This window comes from Taeniopygia guttata, chromosome 6, assembly GCF_048771995.1.
Source record: "Taeniopygia guttata chromosome 6, bTaeGut7.mat, whole genome shotgun sequence".
Classification (NCBI taxonomy): Eukaryota; Metazoa; Chordata; class Aves; order Passeriformes; family Estrildidae; genus Taeniopygia; species Taeniopygia guttata.
The window spans coordinates 16,426,126-16,449,731 of NC_133031.1; the positions used below are offsets into that span (position 1 = coordinate 16,426,126).

Below are 23,606 nucleotides of genomic sequence, written 5' to 3' on the forward strand. Positions count from 1 at the left end.
AAACATTGAGCAATGAGACCAGAATAGCTGCAACATAACCAAACATTTTAAGCTGCACACACAAAGATATCTGAGCATAAAGCTTGTAAAATTCACCAAAGCAGTACTTTCTCAGCTCTGCTATTCACCATTTTATTTATGGACCACATGTACTGCAGTCAAAGATTAAGCATGATACTCGCTGAAATGAAACCTTCTTAAGCCATCACAAAAAAAAAAATTCAGTTTAATATGAAAACTGCTTGCCTGTACTTTTCCTTTCACAGACTGTAAGCTCCAATTATCTTTCATTGGTAGATACAGGCTGAGGAGCCAAAGGCAGGAAATGCTCTGCTGTTGGAAACAAGGAAGAATTGATTGGGAATGCCAATGACAGAGGGAGTGACCATTAGATGGCAGAATTAAGAATCCTGAAAGGAAGAACTAGACAAATTGGAGCTTGAGCATCAGAACCGACTTTAGGCTCTTGAGAGACCTAACTGGAGAAATCATATATAACAGTTCTAGAGAGAGAAATTCTGGAGAGCTGGTTGATTTTCAAGGATCACCTACTCCAAGCTGGTTCATCCTGATGAGCAGGAAGACAAGTACAAGTGGCAGGAGGCCTGCCTGAATGAACCATGCTCCTGCTAGGAAGAACAAAGACATTAGCTGAGCATGCAGAGATTGGGTCTATCCCAAAGTGTATCTAGAGTTGAACCTAATGAGTGGCATGAAAGACAACAAAAAATGCTTGTAAATAGAGCAGCAAAATAAGGACTAGGTAAAATGTGGGTCCACTGTGGGATAGGTGCTGATGTCTGACCACAACACAAAAAATTATGTACTCATAGACTTATTTACCTCTGTCTTTTCTGAGAATACCTGCCTTAAGCAATCCCAGGTACCTAAAATAACATGAGAGCTTGGCACAAGGAAAATTTATATTTGCTGAAAGAAGTTAAAGCTACATTTGCTATTCTGTGGGTGTAACCATTGATTTTAAATGCAATGCAACATTATTACAATAGGTCTCTTCATAACTATCCTAGGCCAACACTAACAGAAACAGCTTGTTAGTTTCTCCTTTCTTTACTGGAGACACCCAACATGAATCATCAGTTTCCTACCCTACCCATGAAGTCAGAATACTAGGAAACTGTTCCAACACTTTCTCAGCGAGAGAAAGGGTCAGATATCATCATCAACTAGGAGCCAACGAGCTGACAGTTTCAGAAACTCTAGAGTGGCTTTGATAACAAAGAGGTTTTCAGTTTTTTGCTTTTCTCCCCCTTCATTAGCCACTATTGTTACCCATGGTTCATTACTCACATTGTAAATATCTCTCCTGAAGCATCAGAACAATACTGACTTCTGAATAGGACATATGTTACAAAGTGAGTTCTTCGATATATTTTAACAGAAATGTTTGGTTCTAGTCCCAGGATATTATGGGCAAGTACAAGCCATACCTCAGTACACTTTAATTATTAGGCAAAGTAAGCAAAGGAAAGGTTTGTTCCCTCTACTGATTCTCTTGTCAGTCTTTCATATCCTCACAGATGCACTAGGGCCCGATTTACGCCAAGGACAAACTAGACCTACTTCCAAGTACTATGAATGTAGGGTCATGCCCCCAATTCCCCCGCTCCCAGCTCAGTTTTGAGCTGCTGGAATACTCAGCTTGTGTTTGGAAGAGATACTTATTGGTGAAGCATCTGTAACTGAAAAGAAGATCTAGCCTTCATTTGATCATTTCATCTCCTCATGCAGCAAGTCATCTTGTATCCACAAAGCATCTTCAGAAATGAAGGTAGTTGCAATATTCATTCATCTGGTCTATTTCCATGGTTCAACACAAGTTGTTACTCTAGACTCCAATTACAGGACAATATTTAGAGTTAATTCCCTCTCACCTCTTGTCATAAAAATTAAGGAAGAAATTATACAACTAAACATTATAATTAATGTAGTGGATACAATTTACAATTACACAGTTGCCAAAAAAAGGACATTTCACTGTTCAAATTCAATAATACTCCCATAGCTGTGTTTAAAGATAAATGTCAGGAAGGCTATCAATGGACAAAAATTAAGAACCGTGCTGCAGTAAAGTTCTGTATCAAGAACTGCTTCTCAGCATTTGACTGAGCAAGTGATAGAATATAATTTGTGCCACTAAAGGAAAAAAAATATTATATTGCAATGTTTCTTAAGGTCCAGTTTTCCAGTCTGACTTGATTTTCAGTGTGAGTACCATCAAGCAGTAAGACTTAGTAAGACAATGCAGTCAGAAATGGGAGCTTTGGAGAAACATACACAAGTCTTCAACAGAGAAGCAGGAATAAAAAGCACTGTATGCAAAGATACTATCAAAATTAAGCAGTAGTCATGGCAAGAAATTACTAGGATTGGCCTGCTCGCTCCTTTGAAAAAATCAACTGGCATAATTTCTAGTAACTACCATTAAGACCACATTTGTTAACACATCTTTAAAATCACTGTTTGGATCCAACCCCCACTCAGTCCTCTCAAAGATTTGTTTCATCCAAATGTCAACTATATTGGGAAGGGGAAAACACTTGGAAATTACCCCCTGCTCTGAAGGTACACATTTCTGACCCATGTTTTGTTTGCTTAATTTTTATTAACCTCTAAAAGGAATTCCACATCTACAGTCCAATATCGCTATGTGGAGAAAAATACCTTCTTGTTTCAAAGTACAAAGCAAAACTACATCACTCTCTAAAGTTACAAGATATCAGGAAGAATAAATTGCTAAAAACACTGGTCCTTAATACGGGTTTAACTCCTCCCACACTGGTGTATTTGACTCATGCAGAAAAAAAATATTTAATAGGTTTTTCAAAGCAGGAGTGGTATTCACCAGATTCTTGGCATATGGAAACTTATTAGTCCAACTGCCACTTAAAGACTGTCCATTCCACAATAATAGTCTCAGTTTTCATGTCCAAAAATGCAAGCTGCGTATGAGGAGACATTCACCATGTCTATGTACATTTAAAGGAAGAGAGAACAAAAGATCCCTTTTAAAGCTGATGGAGGAGACTGGAATAAATTAAGTACCCAAACACAATAACAGAACAAAAATTATTCCACTCAAATCAGAAACTAATTAATCACTTATGTAAAGATGATTCCTAACAGATAAAAGCAAGAAAGAAGTTTATGATGTGCTTTTGTTATTACAAAGCTGCTTTCTGTCTGATAAATCACTCTTCTCCCAGCTCCTCCCATACACACACCCTAATGGGGTTTATCCACTTTCTCAGGGCATATGGCCACAGTTCCCAGAATATGGTAAATGATCCCTGAAGAAATTGCTGTACACTGAAGAAGGGATGTTCTAATAAAAAAAAGAAACCATTATTATTTGTAAAATACTAATCACAGTTTTCTACTACTCATAGATAAGACCTAGGAAGCTGTAGTGAAAAGACAGTCTCATGAGATCGTCAAATCTATGCTAGTCTTCATTCACTTATTACTAAGTTTGACTTCTGTAGAGTTCAGATGATCTGCTCTTTTGACCACTTCTTTCAGCTTCAAAATGTAACAATATAATAAACTGGAAATGGGGAGGCACAGATGTATACATATCCCATGACAAATTACAAGCATCAAGGAAAAATGCAAAAACCACAATGTCCTTGAGAATCATCTTTTGTGCTGTGTAGGAAATTCTGCAATGAAAAAGCTTCTATTTTCCCTTTCTTCTCCATCCTTTTCCAAGATACAGAAACATAATGCAAGCTAATTTTCCCCCTAAAAAAAAAAAAAAAAAGAAATCTTAAGCTGCTCACAACAGCTCACTCCTCTCTTTGCAGCCTGAGTTACAGGCAAGTAGGCTATGGCAAAAGAAAGCTGTTTATCCCTCCACTCTACTCAACAGTCAGACCATTTCTCCTTATTCCAGGTGTTATCTGTGTATTTGACTTCTGCTGCTGGAATCATGACAAGGATTTCAAGGCAGGCTGCATTCTTCACAAATTCGTTATACAGGTGATTTCCAAGCTGGTGGTTTGCAGGTATCAGTAGGCAATTTAAAGCCTGTCCAGGGAAGATGGATAGTCCTTTCCAAATGGCCCTGCAACCCCAGGCAACTTCTCACCTGTCAGAGGCCCGTGGATGCAGACAGAACATGCCAGCGGCTTCAGGTGATTACTGCTTCTTCCTCTGCTGAGATAGGATGGCTGCTATAGCTACAGTAAATGCAACACTCCCACAGTTAAGTCTTTTGTTTAGTTTAAACTTTATGTCTCTGTCAAAGTACTGGTATTAACTTCAATTTGTTTTAAGAGCTATCTGGGTAGTTTTAGTTGTGCCTAGATGGGGTGGGCTTCAGCTGGTGGTAGTTCAGGGAGACTGATCTCACAACTTTAGGAAGTCACAAAAACCTTTGGCACACATGACTTTGACCTAGCAGTACAGGGTCTTGTTCCCATCAAGTACAATCTCCAGTCAAGCTAATCTTACTATTTTAAAATATAAATAAAAGCAGTCTAGAGTACTTGGCCCAGACCTACTTAAAGGAAACATCTGATAAACATGGAGTATGAGACAGGAGATTTATAATCTAAGAGACCCTTCCTGATGATTAGCCTGATCTAGCTAGTCACAGTTAGTAACTGAGGTACAGAAAGGTCTCAGTAGTGTTTCATAAGCCTCCAAACCTCAGTAGGTAATTAAAGTCATATCACAGCATCCAACAATAACATCTTCTTGAGAAATATGGTCATCAGCAATTTAATAGAGAGTAAAGCAATATTTTTTCCCATTAAAAATTATATAATATAAATTGGATGCATATAGACACGTGACATAGACTCACATATAAAAGGACAACATAGAGGATGGAATGGCAGAAGTTACATCATCAAATAGACAAGCACTGTTTTTTCACAGCAGATCTCTGTTCTAAAATATCTCAGTTACCATTAGTGTCTTAAATCTTCCATTATGAGCATTTCATAGGAGTATCACTTTGCTCAGATGCCCCAAGCTCTATGAAAATGAAAACAGGGTAAGTCTCAAGCAATTGGTCTCAGGTAGAGCAGGTGAGATCTTTTAGACCACTGACCTTGTTCAACAGCCCAGACTCTGAAAAACCACCACCTCCTTGAGCTGCTGAGCCTGCTCCATTATTTTAAATTGTGTGCTTCCCAATTCCCTTCTCCTACCTTAATTTTCATGCAGAGAATTACAACCCAATCTGTCAAATTCAGCAGCTTCACCCATTGTTGGCATTTGGCAGAGCAACAGCAGCACTGCTCTGAGGCAGGTCTGTCTGAAACAGCAGAGAGAAGTGACCAGAGCGGGCTATGCCTGCACTGACAGAATGCCAGAAGCCATACAAAGCACTGTGGAGCTTACAACATCAGAGTAGAATTTGCTTTCTCTGTTTGGCAATACTATAACATTGGTCTGAACATAAATGCTTGTAAATTCAGTACTGGCAAGTAGCAATCTTTTTTCTCCTCCATTAAATAAAACCATATATATAATGTGGGTGATTGGTTCAGCATTTCTGCATTATCAGGCATCCTTGATTAAAATTCCTGGTTTTAAAATAGGCTAAAAAAAACCAACTAAACCAACCAAGAAATCCAAACAATTAGGAAAAAAAAAAAAACTAAAACAACTAGAGAACCACCACATGGTTCATTTCCTCCCTGGGAAGTTTGACTAGTTAAAACTCTATTTCATTTTACTCTCCTCTAAACTAATAGGATATTTAGCAAGCTCAAAATCATTCCATACCTATGAGGCAGCCTCGACTATCACCCACCAACAGCACCATTTCTGTTGACTTACAATGTCACATCTTTCAGATAAAAGAAATACCAAATGCCAACCTTCCCATAAGAGGCACACATCCACTACAAATATAAGCCAATACAAACATTAAGATTTTCAGTTAAAAGAAGGACCAATTTAGTACATTCATAGTCTTGTTGTAGCTGAAGCCGCTCCCTCAAATTCCTGGCTCCAAAGTCGATTCCTGTGTAAAAAAGCTTCTGATGCTTACCTCAACATTATACTTTTGCACAGGCAACAAGGACTTCTCCTCACAGATAAGAAATTTCATCAAAATGCTTCAGAACAATTTGAGAATTATTGTGCAAAAGCTACTCCCCAACAAAATAATCAAGATGCAGTAGAAGCACACTGTTGCATACCTAATACCAAACTGCTGGAAACATAATACCAAATCTTTCTTTGGTATTTTACTACAGTAACGACTAACTTGTAAAAGATTTAGTTATTTCATTAACTTAACAACGACTTGGACTATCTCTTCTCCAGGATCAATTTACAATTAGCTTCTGATAAGGCAGTATCTCTAGGATAGGTCCACTTGAGCATGCAAACTTTATATTAAAAAAGCCATGTAATTTAAGATGGCTTCAGGCAAACCTTGAAATACAGCATAACCATTAGTGACAGAAAATACAGAAATGCATGCCAAAGGAGAAGTTCTCTTATATAGATGTCTAGTCAGGGTATTTAGGAGGAGGACCCCCTTTTGACTCATCTAATAATCCTAATGTAAGACTCTCATATCTATCAACCTCCATTCCATCTTGAATAGTGTATTATGCTAGCTCCAACTCAGGAATGTTCAAGTTATTGCACAGAGGTCCTCCCTAATAACCATATAGTCATTTCCTAGCATTTCCCCTCACAGTACATCTTTTAGGCCTTCAACAAGAATGAGTCTCAAAATTTCAAACAGTGCTACCAGCAATTACACACAGACATGATAGTTAAATCCATTCAATATTGCGTTTTCCAAACTGCAGAATCCTTACTATAGGCTGGGCAGCTGGAGAGTAATGCTGCTGTATATGAAAACTTACCACTAAAAAACTCCCTGCTCCTCAGTACTTTCCTTTATGAACTTTGTGACACACTACACTAACAACCCGGAGCAGACAGCAAGCAACACAATGAGCCAGCAGCCACATTACTGCCTTGGCTGCACTGATAACTCCATCTTTGCTGTCACCTGGGAAGCCACCAGAAGGCTTGTAATTTGAGAACCTGTCTGTACAAATTCTCCTGCTCCTGTGAAACTGCTGTTTCATAAATCACCTTTACACTTCAGAGCGATGCACTGAAAACAGAGCTCCAGATAGGAAACAGAACTTTAATTCCGCATTTTTCATAAAATAGACAAAGCTGTATTTTAATAAATCTGGGCATCTTCCCGGTAACTACCACCTGAGATTACACTTCTATTTCCTCTTTGTGAATAAACACAGAAAAAATAATTCAACAATATTTCCTTTTATCAAACTAGCAGGCAAGAAGAGAAAAACAGAGGCTTCCAAAAGAGTCCAAAATGAAAGACAAGCTAGCATTAGCAAGCTGCAGAAGGAAACTAAATCTGTTTCTGCATTTCTCTAATAAATGAAATTTTATCAGATCAAGTTTCTCTTGAGAGAAAGGTAGGGTGAGGAAAAATAGTCACACAACTCAGTGTTACAGGGTTAGCTCAGAGAAGCAAAGCATTATTCCAACGTCTTCCTTTCAAGGAAAAGTATTTCATACACACAGGCTTCACACCCTTACAGCCACAACACCTATTACATCAGTGAATTGCTGCACAATGATTGTTCTTCATAAAAAGATGAGTGCCTGCTATAGTCAGCAAGAAGCACAAGTATTCTAGACAGTCTGTAATAGTTATAGTCAGGGTGAACAAGAGACCTAGTTACACTGTAGTAAACTGCAAAACCTCCAAGTGGCAAGTTATTCTAGCAGCAGTGAGTAGTACAGGCCAAAACATGATTAACACATCACATACATTAGTCATCTTAGCAGCTTCTTATGCCCACAAGTCTCATGATTTCAGTGCACTCAAACATTGGTTAACAGTGACACAGTATTTTAACTTGCATAGCTATTCATTTTAAGGCAAAGATTACTGGCAAGAGGTATTTCTTGCTAGGAATTACTTCAGAATTTCACAGATTCAAAGTAAGCAAGGAACATGTGATGTTCAAAAATGCACTCAGTATTTTTAAACAAGCTTAACAAAGGTGCAAGGTAAGTATTACCAGGTAATTCTTAATGCAGTAGACGAGCAGGCAATGCCACAGTGCATTCTACATCAAATAAAATATTTCTGCCTTGCAACAGTTCCTTATTCTTTTGTTGATTATAAAAGTGCTAATACGACTCAAACATTTCAAATATATTAGTCATTTGCACTTCTCAAACTGCAGTGTCCATACTGCAAGTGCTCAGATCTTAAAAGAGACAAGCTATGCATAACCGCTTTCAAGAAGTCAAAAGAGTCAGGCCAAACTTCTGTCACCTTTAGCTTACCACAAGCAAACAGTAACTCATACTCGAGGCTATGTAACAAGAACAATCTACAGCTCCAGACTTTGCCTGGAAGCCACAGGTCTGTCCCGCCTCAACTTCTGCACTGATAAGGATGGCCAACCCTCACCGATTTAAAAATGAAACCCAAATGCCTGGGAGATTTGGGCTTTGTTATTGGTTGAGTTTGGGATTTTTTGGATAGGCTCACGCCAAGTAAGTATTTTGCCTTTTATAGTGCATACACTTAAAATAGGAGTTTCCTAGGCAGCAAAACACGACAGAGCGTATCAGAGCCATCTGTGAAGCGTTTCGGGGCGGGTATGAAGAGCAGCAACTACCGCGCTTTACTGCACTTTAACGTGATGCCGCTCCTCAGGTGGGCAAAGGCTTCTTCGCTCCGAGACGGCGAGCAACCCGCAGCTGGAACAACTCACTGCTCCACAGCACGGCTCGCACGGCTCCTTCGCCGGCCGGAGAGGGGACAAACGAAGGCGGCTTCCAGGCGGGAGCCGCAAAGGTCCAGCCAGCCTTCCAACGTAACCCTTTCCCGGGCCCCAGCACCGCGCCCAGCCGGTGCTCACGGGGCGGGGGCCGGGACACCTGTCCGCGACAGCCCGGGGCGGTCGGGAGCCGCCGGACTCCCAAGTTGGCCGCGGCGGCCAAAGTCGCTCCCAGAAGGCGGGCCAGACGCCGCTACTCACCCGCACCAGGTTGCTGACAGCGGCCTGCACGGCCGACACGGGGGCGGTGAGGTCCGGGATGGCCTTTCCGTCCACCTCCCCCTCCTCGTGCATGATGACCAGGTGGGAGATCTGCTGGGCCACCGGCTCCAGGATGCTCTCGATGGTGCGCGTGTGGAAGACGGGCATGGCGGCGGCGGGGTGGGGGGGCCGGGGCCCGAACTCAGCTCAAACTCCCGGCAAACTCTGTCCCTGCGGGCTGGCGCCCCACAGAGAAAGCCGCGGCCTCCGCACGAAGAGGAACAGGAGGAAGAATAGAAAACCAAACGCCCACTCCGAGCTCCCCTCGCCCTGGAGCGAAGTGCAGCACACGGAGAAGCGGCTGCCGGCTCAGGCTGGCGGAGGCGGGACTCGAACTCGCTGCCCTCCTGGCACCCGCTGGCAGCGCCCACCCCACACTGGCGCCGCTCCTCAGCCAGGCGGCGGCTTTTCAAGCGCCACAGCCCGCCCCTGCCGCGGCTCCCGCCCCTGGCCGCCTCGCCCAATGGCCGAGCCGGGGCCGCCGCTGCCAGTGGCGCAACGCCGCGTCCATCAACATTCCAGAGCCTCCTTCCCCCTCCAGCCCCCGCCTTTCCCGCACCACCCGCCTTCCCAACCAAGCTTGGTTGCGCGGGCGCTGGTTTCCCATCGTCGGGATTACGTCAGACATTCTGGTGTCCATATAAGGAGACAATTAATGCTAGGGTGCCGGGATAGCGGGGGGCGAGGGCGATGGGATTCCTACGCCACTCCCGCTGCCGGAGCAAGTTCACTCCGTTGGGCTGAGGCGGAGCGTGACCGCCTGGCCGGGCGTGTGGGGCTGAGCCTCGCTGGGACGGGGCTGACCGAGGGGAGGTGGCGTTCCTGGCCGGACCCGCTGTCCCCAGGCGCTGCTTGGGGCGCGCCGCTTCGTGCGGGGTGCGCGCTCTCCCGCAGCCGGCCCTGCGCGGCCCGCCCTGGGCGCGGCCCCAAGCGCTTCCTCCCACACTGAGAAGTGGCGACGGCTGTGGGCGCCGCTTGTCGCCTGCGCTCCGCTCCGGGTGGGGAGACCGTCCCTGCCTCCCGCCCCCCGCGCACCGCCCCTCAGGGGCTGAGGGGACGCGGCAGGACATCGCTGAGGCGGCGGTGGCCCCCCGAGGCGGCACGTACCGGGAGCATGAACCTCGGCTTGGGTATTGCCGCTATGACTGGTGGTAACAGCGGGAGCTTGTTTAAATACACTTAGGTGAGCGGTGTGGTGTCGGGAGAAGGAGTACAAGCCGTAGTCAGAGAGGAACATAAATCCCCACTTTCCCGTAGCGCCGGTGTGGGAGCGTGGCTGCCAGTCCCAGCACGGCTCGGGGTGAGCCCGTACGAGCACTGCCCGCTCGCCGGCGTGTCCCGGGCACGGCCTCTTGTGGCACTGGCAGCACTCGTCATAAAATAAAACGTGAGGAAGCAGTTACACTCTACACTTCTTACTTTCGTTGATAAACAAGCACAGCTTCAAATATGGAAAGTTATTGCTGGTTTGTAGGTGTTTTTATCCTTGTGGTGCCATTTTAAGCTATAAATCAATGTCCCTGTCAGACTAGGTTGCTCTCTCAAGTGGTCCAGAGCAAATAATGTGTTTTCTGTGCAGTGTTTGAGCACAGCCACTCCTACCAGAAGACACAGGGACATATAGAAAGAGCAGTTACATCAGTTAGGCTGGTGTGAGCTCAAGGATCCCTTTGCAACTTGTACCAGCATTATGATGGTTGGAGCTACTGGGACAGTTACAAGTTGTAGGCCTAAAAAGCTATGAAAAACAGGTTTTGTGCTGGATTAAGATATCTTAGCAACACCTTTAGCTCAGAAGTTTTTTTGTTTGGTTTGTTTACTGTTCTCTTTTTAGTATGATAGAAATTATATTTCTCTGTGTGTTTATCGAATCTCCAGTAGTAGAAATCATTGTACTAACTTCCACGGTGTACAAGCCCAGGTGGTTTGGAAAGAACCCGTAGGCTCAGTAACAGATAATCAAATTATGCTATTGGCATGCAAAACGTAATTACAGTATCAGTCTTTCAGCAGTAATGAGTGTTAAGTTACTTAAACTGTGCACTATAAGAGTAGCTTGTTTTTTGCTATTGGCTGTATAGCAGGTACCATTTTTAGCATATATGGGTCTAGCAGTACCTCTTTCATATACTATGTAATAATGAGAATAGGTAAAAATCCTTCTGGACAGCAGTGTGCAGGATCTGGAAATTGTAAAAAGCAATTAGTCCATGTCTAATAATCTGGTAAATTCTGTTTTATAGAAGTATGCAAACTTAATAAACCCCACATATTTAGTTATTTGTGGGACTTGCACATAAGCAAACCGCTCTGATCAAATATAATTGCTTTAGATTTAGGATTGTGTGTACTGACTTGTGGCTGAAATATGCATGTTTATGCATATGACTTTCAGGAAAAAGTTATCTGATCATTATAACAGGCTGATCTGGTAGCTCAAATAGGTATACTTACTACAGGCAAATTAAAATACAGAACAGATGGAAATTTTTGGTGGCCTCCTGGAACTTTTCCTGCCTACAGGACCAAAATCTGTACTTGTATTTGGGATATGTTGATATTAAGAGTTTGTTTCATTATTTCACTTATATTGGTGTCATTTTTGCCCATACAAAATTTAAGTTTTATTCTTTGCATTATGTGACTGTACTGCATGTCCATCACTGAAATTTCCTCCATTGCGTTGGTGTGGCTGCCTAATTTTTGAAGCCACCTCCAGCAAAATTCCATTAAATTAGCAGCAATATATGTAATACTAATTTTCTGCTTGTTTTTTTTTTTCTTTTGAAGTACTAAATTTACAGAGTTTTCTCTTTCCTTTGCAGTATTCACAGCTGTCACATTGATGTCATATGAGTAACAGCTTTGATGCAGGTATTTTCTTCAAAACGTTCTGTTTCTTACTGTGGTGTTGTTTCCCCAGGTTCTACATTAATCATTAATTCATTGGGAGTTAGAAACTTGTTAAGTTGTTAGAAAGTAATGATAGATTTTATATTTTCTGTTTATAAAGCCCAGGATGAAAACATGTGGTTTCTTTTGTCCTCTTCCAATATGGTATTGCATACAAAGAAACAAAGGCATGCAAAATCTCCTTTCCTTTCCAAACAGTTAAATTATTAGCATTATTAAGAAGTAGTATCTATTATTAGTATGACAATGGTGACCAGCATCTCAGGTTAATGTGCTTAGAATTAAAGGATTAGCTTTTAAGGAATTCTTTCCATGTCTTTTATTATTTCATATGAACTCAGATGAGTCCAGTTTTAAACCCAGTTCTACAGAGAACCTTATGTTAGCAGACTCTTCTGCTTACAAAAATCTGTTGTCATTAGGAGTACAATGTCTCTCTGACCCAAAAGAGCAAATAAATTCTCCTTTTTTCACAAGTCTTTTAACAAAGCAAAGAAATTTTCTATTCCACTGAGGTTAGATGCATGAATACAGAAGCAATAGGCTTAGTTGGAAAAAGGGAGGACACTGTGCTTACAAAAAGTGTAGCTGCAATGCAGCCTCTGCCACAGTGTCTTTTGGAGAGTTCTGTATCCCATTCTCAGGGTACATGGCACTGCAGCTGTAAGTGGTGGCAGCAGTGGAACTGAGCTATTTGCAAAGAGCTTCATGAACCTGCAGTTGTCTGCAATTATAAGGTATTTTGCTACTATTAATACTTTATGGAAGTCAACGTGTCTGATTAGCTCAAAGCACTAGCCTCCATTTTACAGTAGTTATTTTCAGTATTAGGTACCACAGCAGAGAAGAACTATACTTTCTAGGCAAATACACTTCTCTGTGATTAATCACTTTTCCCTGGAATCATCTGATCTTGTTCCTTTACTGCACCAACTTCAAACTTACCTGAGTAAAAACTAATTAACTACCTGATGAAATTTACAGAAATGCTATTTTCATACATTGCATAAACTGGATTGTATAAATGTCTTGATCCTATGAAGATTTAAGCATATGTTGGAATTTAAGGTTTAGAGTCCATATTATCAGCTTCTATAGAATTGGAGCCTACTGTCGATCAGTGGACATTATGCATTTCCCTCTTCTCAAGTATTAACTGGGTAATATAAGGAGGTAAACAATGGATTATTGAATTTTAAGTAAAAAGTTTTTTTTCTTTCTGTGGTAATGTCCACCTTAAATGTAAATATTAAATTTGTCATGAATTTGTTGCAGAATGGTATTACTCTACTGATAGTGTGTAGGTGACTGGCACAGGAGGAATACATTTCATGCCTAATAAGTTACAACCTTGGAGAAAGAAAGAGCAGATTACTAAGCTGTTTGACAGTGTAACTTCACCACAGTGGCCTGTCAATGTGCTTTGCCATTATTTAGATTACTTTTGCCATGAAACCAGGTTAGGTTATGTTTAATTCTGCATCTTGGCTGGCTGTGTTCTAGGAACTGCAATGACACCAACACTTCAGAATTTTTATACACTGACTCATCATCAGTCACTATCTGAGCTAGATGGGAGCAGCCTATTACAACTGGAAAATTTACATCACAGTTGTCCTGAATACAGCTCCTGAATACAAACTTAGTTTCATCATACAACACCGCTTGGTTCCCAGCTGCCCTTCTATAGCTGTGTTCTGTTGCTGTGTGGACACAGTGGGGCTGAGAAGGCTGCTACCAATTCCCTGTCTCCTGCAAGGGGTCTCTTGCTAGTTCTGCTGGGAAGCCAAGAGTGCAAATGTAGTTAATTTTTTTCATCTTCCCAGTTACTGTGTCAATTGCACTGAACCCAAAACTTTTTTTTTACCTACACTACATTCTGAAGTGGTTTATTGTGAAGTAAGTATCACAACAATTGTAACAACAAAATTCAAGGAATGATTTTAAGAACATGTAGAAAAGAAAGGTAATTATAATAAATATCTATTTTTTGTGTATTTATTCTAGAAATTGCTAACTAGGGATAAGGTTCAAAAAAGCATTTTTCAACTTCTAAAAAATTGCAGGGGAAAATATATTACCACATGCATGCATGTTGTGTGTTTTCTGTTATATTACTGTTTTCAATAGTTGGTTTTGTCCCGCCACCCCCCCAGGCATTAGTTTAATCCCAGTTGTCAGTCCTCTGTCATAGCTACCCCTTTTCCAGAGATTAGCCTGTCATTTTTGTTTCCTTTGATGCCTCCTTGGTTTAGTTAAACTGTTCCCGACCCCTGTAACTCTCTATTGGTTTAAACATTGTAACCCCCACGTTGTGTTCCTACCAGTCAGTTTGTTATTGGTTCCCTACCCTAAACCCCACCCTGGTCCTGTCCCTTAAAACCCATTGTCCTGCCTTTGTTCGTGGTCCTTGCCTCTGTTCTACATTTGAGTTCTGGATGCTTTTGTTTTCACCCTTATGATTTAATAAACAATCCTCGGATTTACAAGTAAGGCCTGTCTCACTTTTTCTATCCTTCAGTGACTGCTTAGGAGGTTCAGGGTCCTCGGGGAGGTGTCGCAGCCCCGTCAAGCACGTAACACCGAGCACACTGTGACACGTGCAAAGCATGTATGATAGATAGTGTATGTGCAGTTAAAATTATACAGTCTGTCCACAGTAAATGCAAACAAAATCTTTCTACTCTTGTGCTGACATTACTGTTAACCTACAGTAGACATCGGTGTTAGCAGCAGGTGGTTTTCAGGAGCTTGGCTCCTATACTGCCTCAGAGCTTGTCGCTATAATTGACTACCTGGTAAACAATCCAAGTGCTTTATTTACAATAATAAAGCCCTGACTATTTTAATAGTCTAAACATTCATTTTGCAAATAGGGATTTTGGCTAATATTTATGGTCATTTCTACACACAGGCACAAAGAAATTGAAGTAAATAAACTGAAGATGTCAAATGTGTTTAAGTTAATACTATTAAACCTCATGTCAATGATGTTGTTTGGCTTTAAATTGCCTTTGCTGCTCCATTATTCCTTTCCAAGAACATGCTTTGTGACAGCAATAAAGCCTTTTTATCAAGCAGTTTACAGAGCTGTTGCATATACCAGCTGAGATGTGGCAACTAACTTCTTGTATGGTCTTGCTGTACTTCCTTAAAAACAGAAGGCTGTTTTAAATTACTTCTGTTGATCAGTTGAAGCTTCCCCTGTTTTGTTTTGCTCTGAAAAGGACAGATATCTCAGGTGAGATGCCTACAGTTAAGTTCTCACATTTTTTTATCTACCTTGCAAGAACACATCTTGATACTCAGTCCTTGATTAAGTATTTTTTTGTGTAGATATGTTCAATTTCATTTCAAAGACCTCTGTATCCAAATCAGTCTCCAAGATGATCTAAGTAATACTTGATTTTTTGGGAGCAGGGGTGCATGTTCATCGGTGCCTCTGCAGCCTTTTTTCCTGATTTCTAATGTTTTGTGCTTGTATGTATCAGCTCCTTTCCTAGTGGTTCCTTGTATTGGATTTGACTTACTCAAGTATTAAAACATGTGTTGTTGGGAAGTGTAAGTTTGGTCTGAAATTTTAAATGTTCTGCTGGTTTGGAGTCTCATAAGTTATTTATTTTCCTACTGCAGGATTAACAGGCTTGGGGAGTTCTGCAGTTCTGTGTATGTTCAAATTCACCACGAGGTCAAAGCATTTAGATTGGGTGATGCTTCTTGAAAAGCCACTGGCTGAAATGAAGTACTACATGGAGTAAGAATGAACTCTTTCTATATATGTGATTGGTTTTTAACTGCATAATTTTAGAGATATTTAACATTTTCATGGATTCTTTATGGCATATATAATTATCTGATTTAGTGCGCAAGCTAAAGATTTGTAGCCATATATTAGTAGATACAGGAGATTACTGACATCGGCAAATACTAAATGGCCAAATTAGGCTTCAAAGAGAAAATGCTAGATAGCACTTAATTTATGCATCAGTTTATAAACTCCCTCCTTATACAGTGGAGATATAAATCCACAGAATAAATATTTTTTACATACCTTTGAGTTTCTTATTTCAGTTATACATCTTGACTGAAACTCTTCAAGTGTCTCGGGGGAGCTTCAAGTAATTACAATAGAGAAAGACAATTAACCTAATGCAAAAATACTTTCTTCTTCCTGCCCCCAAATCCTGAACTTGCAGTTATTTTCATGTAGTTGGACCTTGTACTTGGGGAAAATTTAGTAGGATTCATTGTGAGATTGCTTTGTGAACCTTTTTGTTCTCTGTTCCAGATAAAATGCAGTGGCATTACAGAAAGATAGTATGTATTCAACACTGGCACTCATGATTTTAAAGATCATTAGGATTGTAGTGAGAGTTTTATCCTGCTGCAAAGGGAAGAATCCAAAATGACATAGATTCATGCTACATTACTGGGCCCGAAAAAGCTGTTGTAAAGGCATGTTATTTGTTTTAGAATCTCTTCAGTCTACTGAAAACATGATCATCTTTCTCTTCGTCTCCTCTATAACTAGATTCCTAGCTATTAAATATCAAACTGTGAATCTTTTATCCATGGGGAAAATCTCTGTGCTGTGTCTTGCTTTCCGGTAGGTGTCAAGCGTTAGTGGCATTTTGCCCCATACTGTAGGTGACACTGCCATGTCAGTCTTGAGAGTTAGGAATGAGAGGTTCATAAATCCTGTCTAAAAGGAGCTGGGCTATAAACTATTAGTTCTGTTAAAATGTTTCAAAATAATTCCTATTTAAGGCATTATATGCAATACAATATCATGTATTCAGTGTACTTACAAAAGGCAACAGTTGATTAATAAAAAATTTAATGTTTTTTGAAATTAGGAGCTGTTTGGGTTCTGTTGCCTTGAAGCTGCTGGAGGATGAAAAGCAAAAATTATGGGCTATTAAGTTTGCTACAAATGCTCTGAAATGCCAGGGGTGAAATTAAATTCCTGCTTTGGTTTTGGGCTTTGTGTATAGAAAAATGTCCCTGATGCCAGGCAACAATATTTTCCATGTGAGTTCTCCACTGTTGCATATTGTGTCAGTACTGCCAACTCAGTGCTAAAGTGTGTGCAAACTGGTGCTGAAAGAGGGGCAATAGCCTCAGCAATGTCCCACTGTGCAAAGCATGCTGTGCTTATGAAACGTTGCCTCCTGAGACAAACTTTCTGCCTTCATCATAGTTCCCCTTGCAAAGCAGTTAGCCAAGCCTAGACTCACATTTTTCACTCATACTGTATTTGATTTACATCAGCTGAAGGAAATGGTAATGTGCAACAGTGACTCTGGAATCTAAACAGAAACCCACAAGGGATCTCCATGCTGAAGGCCAACTTCCAAATATGGGAGAAGAGAAGCAGCAGTAGTAGCCTGGGAAGACATCCTCAGCACAGCAAGGGACAAAATAGTTGGAAGTATGTGAGCTTTTTGGAATTTGTTCAGAAAGGTAACTGCTGTCATGTTTTAGTCAGAGTGATGGAATTAAATACAAATACTGTGATTGCAGAAAGAAGCACAGTTTATGTTAACTGTCTAGGGCCTGAACAACAGAAGTGCAGCTATTTTTTTTCAATTCTATTTTTAAGTATGTAATAGTGCACTTGCTCCAGATCCAAATGTGTATCTAAACTCTGCCAATATCAATCTGTTAGGATCACAGTTTAATCAGGAAAACCCTTAAGGAAAACATTTGTGAGGAAATTAGTGTGTCTCAGTGCCAGGTCTGGTTGAAATTCTGCCAGAACATTTTCTCTCCATAAAAATAAATTCACCAATATTTAGACCCCACAATCTGTAAATTTTGATTCAAAGGCTTGAGAAGAACATATAGCCCCAAAAATGTAAAGGCTCAAGAGATTTTATTTGCTGGTAGAGACCCTTGTATTTAGCTGTTGCAGATTTTTGAGGTTTCTGATTTGTATGAGCAGTACTAGCTGCATGTCAGCCAGGCACATAGAGAAGCAATGACCTACAGGCCAAAAGAGTACAGAGACAAAGCAGCAAGGGCAGCTGACAGAGTAGGGGAGTGCAATGTGGTTCACATTTCTACTGAGCCGCTGTTTACAGAATTCTCTGTAAGTGGTACCCTTGTTCACTGCATTATAGACGAGGCTTGGAACCTTTTGTTAGCATGAGGATAGATCTGGTTTTTAGAAACAAACAAGGGGAATTAAGGTCTTAAAAATTGAAATGCCATTAGAAAAGCCTACCTCTTAGGGATGTGGGCTTCTTATGAAGGAAAATAATTTGCAGGCCATTTTTCCTACTGATTGTGAAAGAACTATGAGTTTTCTAGAATAGGTCAGGTAAGAATGGCTGTGAAAGAGACAGGCTGCTTGCTGTCCTGGGACACTGTCAAGGTGAAGGTAAGGCAATAGATGCTATTTTTCTTTTTAAAGGAAATGTCCTGTGTTCTGTCAGAAAATGAGAATTGATTGCAATGTGTTTCAGACTTCTTGAACTGACTCTGCTGTCTAAACAATGAGTGAATTTGAGTTTCTTTAAGGTCATATGGTGGTCCATATAAGACTGTATTATTTTTATGTTATTAGGTAAAAGCATCAACATTTTTCAGGTTGATGAAAAGTGCAAGTTGTAGTGGAAAGGGTTGCTAAATTTCACGTCACAAGTCTCTCAAATTAGGATCATATGTTAATGTTGAGTTATAGAGATTCTGCTACTGTGCCATCAGTGAAAGATTTAGCAAGAGTGCTACTAAATGACACCCTAATCTTTCAGAGATGTTCAAAACAGGAACATAGCAACTTGGATAAAGTTGTTTTCTGCCCAACTGAAGAGATTTTGGACATTATTCTATAAGAAGACATTATTACAGAATAATGTCCAAAATCTCTTCAGGCATGGCTGCTGTTCAGCAGATGTATTTTATGCCTCAGAAGTCTTAAACCGTAATGCCTGATTTGTTTCTGCTTTTCAGCCTCCATTCCTGTACATGATCATGGAGTCCAAAACTTATTTTGTGATGTTAAAGATTCCTCCTCTCAGTACATGCTAAAAACTGTTCAGTCTTCAGTTGAAGAATTAAAAAAAGAAGTGCTACATATAGCTACAAATTACAAAATAAGGGGTTCTGAATGTTAAGTGCTTATAACTTCAGTAGAGATATATTTTCACTATATCATCATCAAAAAAGTTATTGATTCCAAAAGCTTTTATGAAAAAAAATTCAAAAGCCATTTGTACAAATTCACAAATAGACCCATCAGGATCTATTAAATACATAGACACGCTATTTTTAGTTCAAATCCCCAGCTTTAGATTTTTCAGCTGAGCATCTGTACTTTGGGAATTGATATTTTATTCTTTCCCCCTCTTTTGTGCTCTTTCATAGACATTTACTGATGACCACCATCAGAGTCAGGATACTGTGCTAGATGACACACATGGCTTGACTGAGCATCTTCATGTTGTTCCAGGGAAATGGTTCTACTCTAGCACTGCTATTCGTGAAAGAAGGACCAAAATTTGTGTCAGTGTAATAAGAAACTTCAGGGTGATAATGTGTGCTATGAAAATAACTTGTTATCTGCTGTTCCCATTACATCCTCTTTTCTGTGACCGAGCTTTTCCTCTCCTAGAGTTGACTTGTCTCTTTTGCAACAGATATATATTGTATAAACACAGTACTGTTTCCATTTGATAATTAGTGATAATGTGAGGAAAAACAACGTGTGCTGTGTCATCATATCCTGGCACTATGGACAACCGTGGGCACAGTGATCTGAGAAGCACAGCTGTGGATCAGGTCATGGAGCGGGCTTGCATCTAGTCATGTGGCAGGGACTACTTGCTGAGCAAACTTTTAAATGCCATGCATTATTACACAATACATGACCTGTAAGAAAAGAATTGTACATATATTAAATATATGCACATTATATATTAAATATATGTACATAAATACTTACATTAATGTATGTGCTCCCATGCACCTGATTGACATGCTTATCACAAAATGGGTAGGGTTGGGAAGGGATCACAGGTGAGGTCATCTGGTTCAACCTCTCTGCTCAAGCAGGACATATTGCACAGGATTGCATCCAAATATTCTTGAATATTTCCAGTGAGAGAGACTCCTCAGCCTCTCTGCACAGTCTGTTCCAGTGCTTTGTCACCGGCACATTAAAGTTCTTTCTCATGTTCAGGTGGAACTTCCTGTGTATCAGTTTCTGCCTGTTGCTTCTTGTCCTGTTGCCCAGCACCACCAAGCAGAGCCTGGATCCATCCTTTCAACACCCTCCCTTCAGACACTTGCAGACATGGATAAGATCCACTTGCAGTGGTCTCTTCTTGAGGCTGATCAGGCCCAGCTCCCTCAGCCTTTCCTCATAAGAGAGATGATCCAGTCCCTTAATCATCTTCGTCACTGTCTGCTGGACTTCCACCAGGAGCTCCATGTCTCTCATTTGTTGGGGAGCCCAGAACAGGATACAATGCTTCAGATGCTCCTCATTAGAACTGAGTAGAGGGGCAGGACCACCTCCCTCAGCCTACTGGCAGTGCTCTTCCCAAGGCACCTCATGATACCCTTGACTTTCTTGTCCACAAGGACAAGAACAGCTTGGGTCATGAATAGCTTGTAGTCCACCATAACCCCTGAGATCCTTCCCTGCAGAGTTACTTTCCAGCAGATCAGCCCCCTAGGTGATAGTATTTATGGCACTCTCTGTGAAATACTTTCCTTGCATCTACTTATGGGATTAAGTTCATAGCATCTCTCTCCTAAAAAAGAAGCCTGGAGACGACTTCCCATGGCTTCATGGAAACCTATTTTCAATCACAATGTTGCTAACTAATATAGGCTAAAAATGCTGTGTGTCTTTAATTAGGTTTGCATTTCTCTTGGAGACTGGGAGCAAAGGCAGAAAGAGTATAATGCAATAGAAACCCTGGGAAAATTAGATCTGAAAATGAGGTAAAACAGATTCTGAACACAGGACTGAGACAGAAAACTTATTTTGGGAACATTATTTACGCATTCTACTGACAAAACTGCTTTGAGTAGCTGAGTGATTTCATGAAAGGAGATTCTGTTTTGTCCATGAAATGACAGTGAACACAGGAAACATACTTTCCTATATTTCTTTTTCAAATTATAGATAAAGGAGAAGAAAAACATGGGTCAAAACTGAGGCACAGCATTTTAAAAAATTACACACACACACAAACTCATCTGAGTACATACAGTTCATGTGTACACAACAGAAACCCCCTGGGATGTCAACTTCCTTCTGCTGCTGTAGGAAACCAGCACTTCTATAACTTTCAGGAAGAGTTTAAAATTATATCACTAAGTGTATTTCCAAATGTGAGTTTGAGCAGGGAAGGCCATTTGCTGCACTTGCTGTTGTCAGGAAAGCTCTGTACAGGCAGTGAGTTTCTGAGGACTAACCGGGATCCTCAATGGTTATGAAGTGTATCACCGTGGTACAGCTGCTTTCCAGATCATGCAGCTGAAACAATCCTGGGGCAAACATAGTAACTTCACCACTGGACACCAAAGTCTGGTTCTCCTGTTAACTCTCTTGTTGCAAAATACTGGAGTGTTAGTTAAATAGTTGAAGTACAAAGGGAATCATAGTTTGTGGATTTGTGAGGCTCAAACCCTAAGAGCAAGTGCCCCTCAAGTGGCTATAGAAAGGGCTCCAATACTCTGGGGAACCCTTTGATTGCATGTCAAAGGTACAATGACGAGATATAAATATCAATTATCACAAGATAGGAAATAAACCTGCCAATGAAAGAGCCGATGTCATTGCATGAGGTCTGTCTTACATGTAATAGGAAAGAGATTATTATGTCCGTGACATTGATCAGGATTACACAACAGATAACAAGGTCATTGAATTGTTGCATTTGGGGTTAGGTTGTAAGAAAATTTAAGTCCTATTCCACTCTAGCAAACAAATGTCCTTAGTCTTCTTAAAAACAGCAAAAAAGTCAGTACAAAAAGAACATTAATATATCTTTTAAGAAACAATAATATCACAGATATTACAAAAAATCTGAAGCAAATATACTGATTTTATAGTTGAGAGAGACATCCTTTTTTACAAAGCTTCTAGTGGTGGCAAGTGGGTGCACATAGAGATGCTGTGTGAGTGGGGGACCATGGCCTTTGCACTGAAATCCAGCAGATCATATGGAACAATGCAGCAGGCTACACTACAGAGGAGGAAGTGTAAACACTGCATCCTGGCTGCTGCCATTCAACTCTCTCAGCCCACTAAACAGGAAGGAGTAGAGTTGCACCTCAGACCTGTGTCTAAGAGAACATTAAGAAAAGAGCAAAAAAAAAAAAAAAAAAAAAAAGATGTATGCCCCCAAACCCAACTAAAAAAAACCCGTTCAAACCCAACACACACACAAAAAAAAAAAAAAAAAAAGAACAACAACAACAGCCCCTGACACACAAACAGCCCAATAGACTGAATTTGCATAGCTTAGATTCTGCTCAGGGTCTCTCCAGTCCAGGGCTGGAACTGCAGGAAGTGCATAAAGGCAAGAACTTGGGAGGTTCAGGCATAGAACAAGAGGGATTATGGACATGCAGAGAGCAGAGAGAGAAATCCTTAGTAAATGCAGGACTAGAAGAACAGCAGCTGCCAGAGGCCAAGGGTTGAGGTGCCTTGTCCCAGAAGAGCTATGTAAAGAATCTTGCCCAGCATCTGTTCCATAGTGTCCAAGGCTCAGTCATCTTGTGATAACATCTAAAGCTGCTACTATATACTGGAGGGAAAAAGAAAAAAAGAAAGAAAAGAAGAACATTGATAATGGTGCCATTCATTTGGAAAGAGTCATTTAGAAAAGATTTAACTGGCACAGACCAAAAAAGAGACCTAAGGAGAGGAGTAGCCATTATGATAAAATATTTTTTCTTTAACTGATAAGAAAACAACTTAAAAGTGCATGCAAACATAAATGGAGTTTATATTCAAAGTGGTGATAATTGCCTCCAATGAGCATTGAGCCTGCTATAAACTGTTAAGTACCCTTAAGTTGTGGATTACTTTGAGTACATTTGACTATACAGACACTGTAGGAGCATCTCAGGGAATTAACAATGCAGCTGATAAAAACTATAGAAGGGAGAAGTGTGCTTCTTTGCTCCATATCTAGTGTGTGGCTCTTCCACCTCACCCAAAATCAAAGGAGTTTTGTTTCTTTTGACTTTGCTGTTTCTACTTTTACTTTCCACTCTCTATACTGAATTTCAATGAGGTCAATACATGGGAAATAAGGTGTCGCTGCCCCTTGGTCTGCAAAATCAAACAGATGGCAATTGACACCTTAGAAATGTATTCTCTCACAGATACCATGGCCAGAAGATGGCTTTTTGGTGAGAAGAGGTAATTTGGCGCTACTGCTAGTGCTACTGCAAATGTATGATGTATGGAATATGTATATGTATGGAATGCTCCAGAGCTTCAGGAGAATCTCTAGGCTGTTTCTCTTTAGTCTTTCCCAGCTAGCATCCTACAGCCACACTGAGTTCAGATTTCTTAGTATTCCAAAAGCAGAGAAAGATATCTTTATTTGAGATAAAAAATAGAAAGTACTT

The 23,606-nt window shown here is 40.7% G+C and overlaps 2 protein-coding genes across 20 annotated transcripts in view; one reads left to right on the forward strand and one right to left on the reverse strand.

The window, feature by feature from the left end:
- The window catches only part of VCL (vinculin), a 55,463-nt gene extending 45,945 nt beyond the window's left edge, over positions 1-9,518 (reverse strand). For 2 of the 5 annotated variants that reach the window (XM_012574529.5, XM_072931537.1), the window contains exon 1: positions 9,036-9,517. In XM_012574529.5, the coding sequence (XP_012429983.2) occupies positions 9,036-9,203 (168 nt within the window). In that variant the 5' untranslated portion in view covers positions 9,204-9,517. Of the gene's footprint in view, positions 1-9,035 lie in introns of all 5 variants that reach the window. The other 3 variants (XM_072931535.1, XM_072931536.1, XM_002196746.6) reach the window with 3 other exon arrangements.
- A 322-nt stretch (positions 9,519-9,840) lies between these two features.
- CAMK2G (calcium/calmodulin dependent protein kinase II gamma) overlaps positions 9,841-23,606 on the forward strand; it is a 255,718-nt gene continuing 241,952 nt past the window's right edge. For 4 of the 15 annotated variants that reach the window (XM_072931544.1, XM_072931546.1, XM_072931545.1 and 1 more), the window contains exons 1-3: positions 9,842-10,278; positions 11,921-11,969; positions 15,642-15,762. In XM_072931544.1, coding sequence (XP_072787645.1) covers positions 11,948-11,969; positions 15,642-15,762 — 143 coding nt within the window. In that variant the 5' untranslated portion in view covers positions 9,842-10,278; positions 11,921-11,947. Of the gene's footprint in view, positions 10,279-11,920; positions 11,970-15,641; positions 15,763-23,606 lie in introns of all 15 variants that reach the window. The other 11 variants (XM_072931541.1, XM_072931542.1, XM_072931547.1 and 8 more) reach the window with 6 other exon arrangements.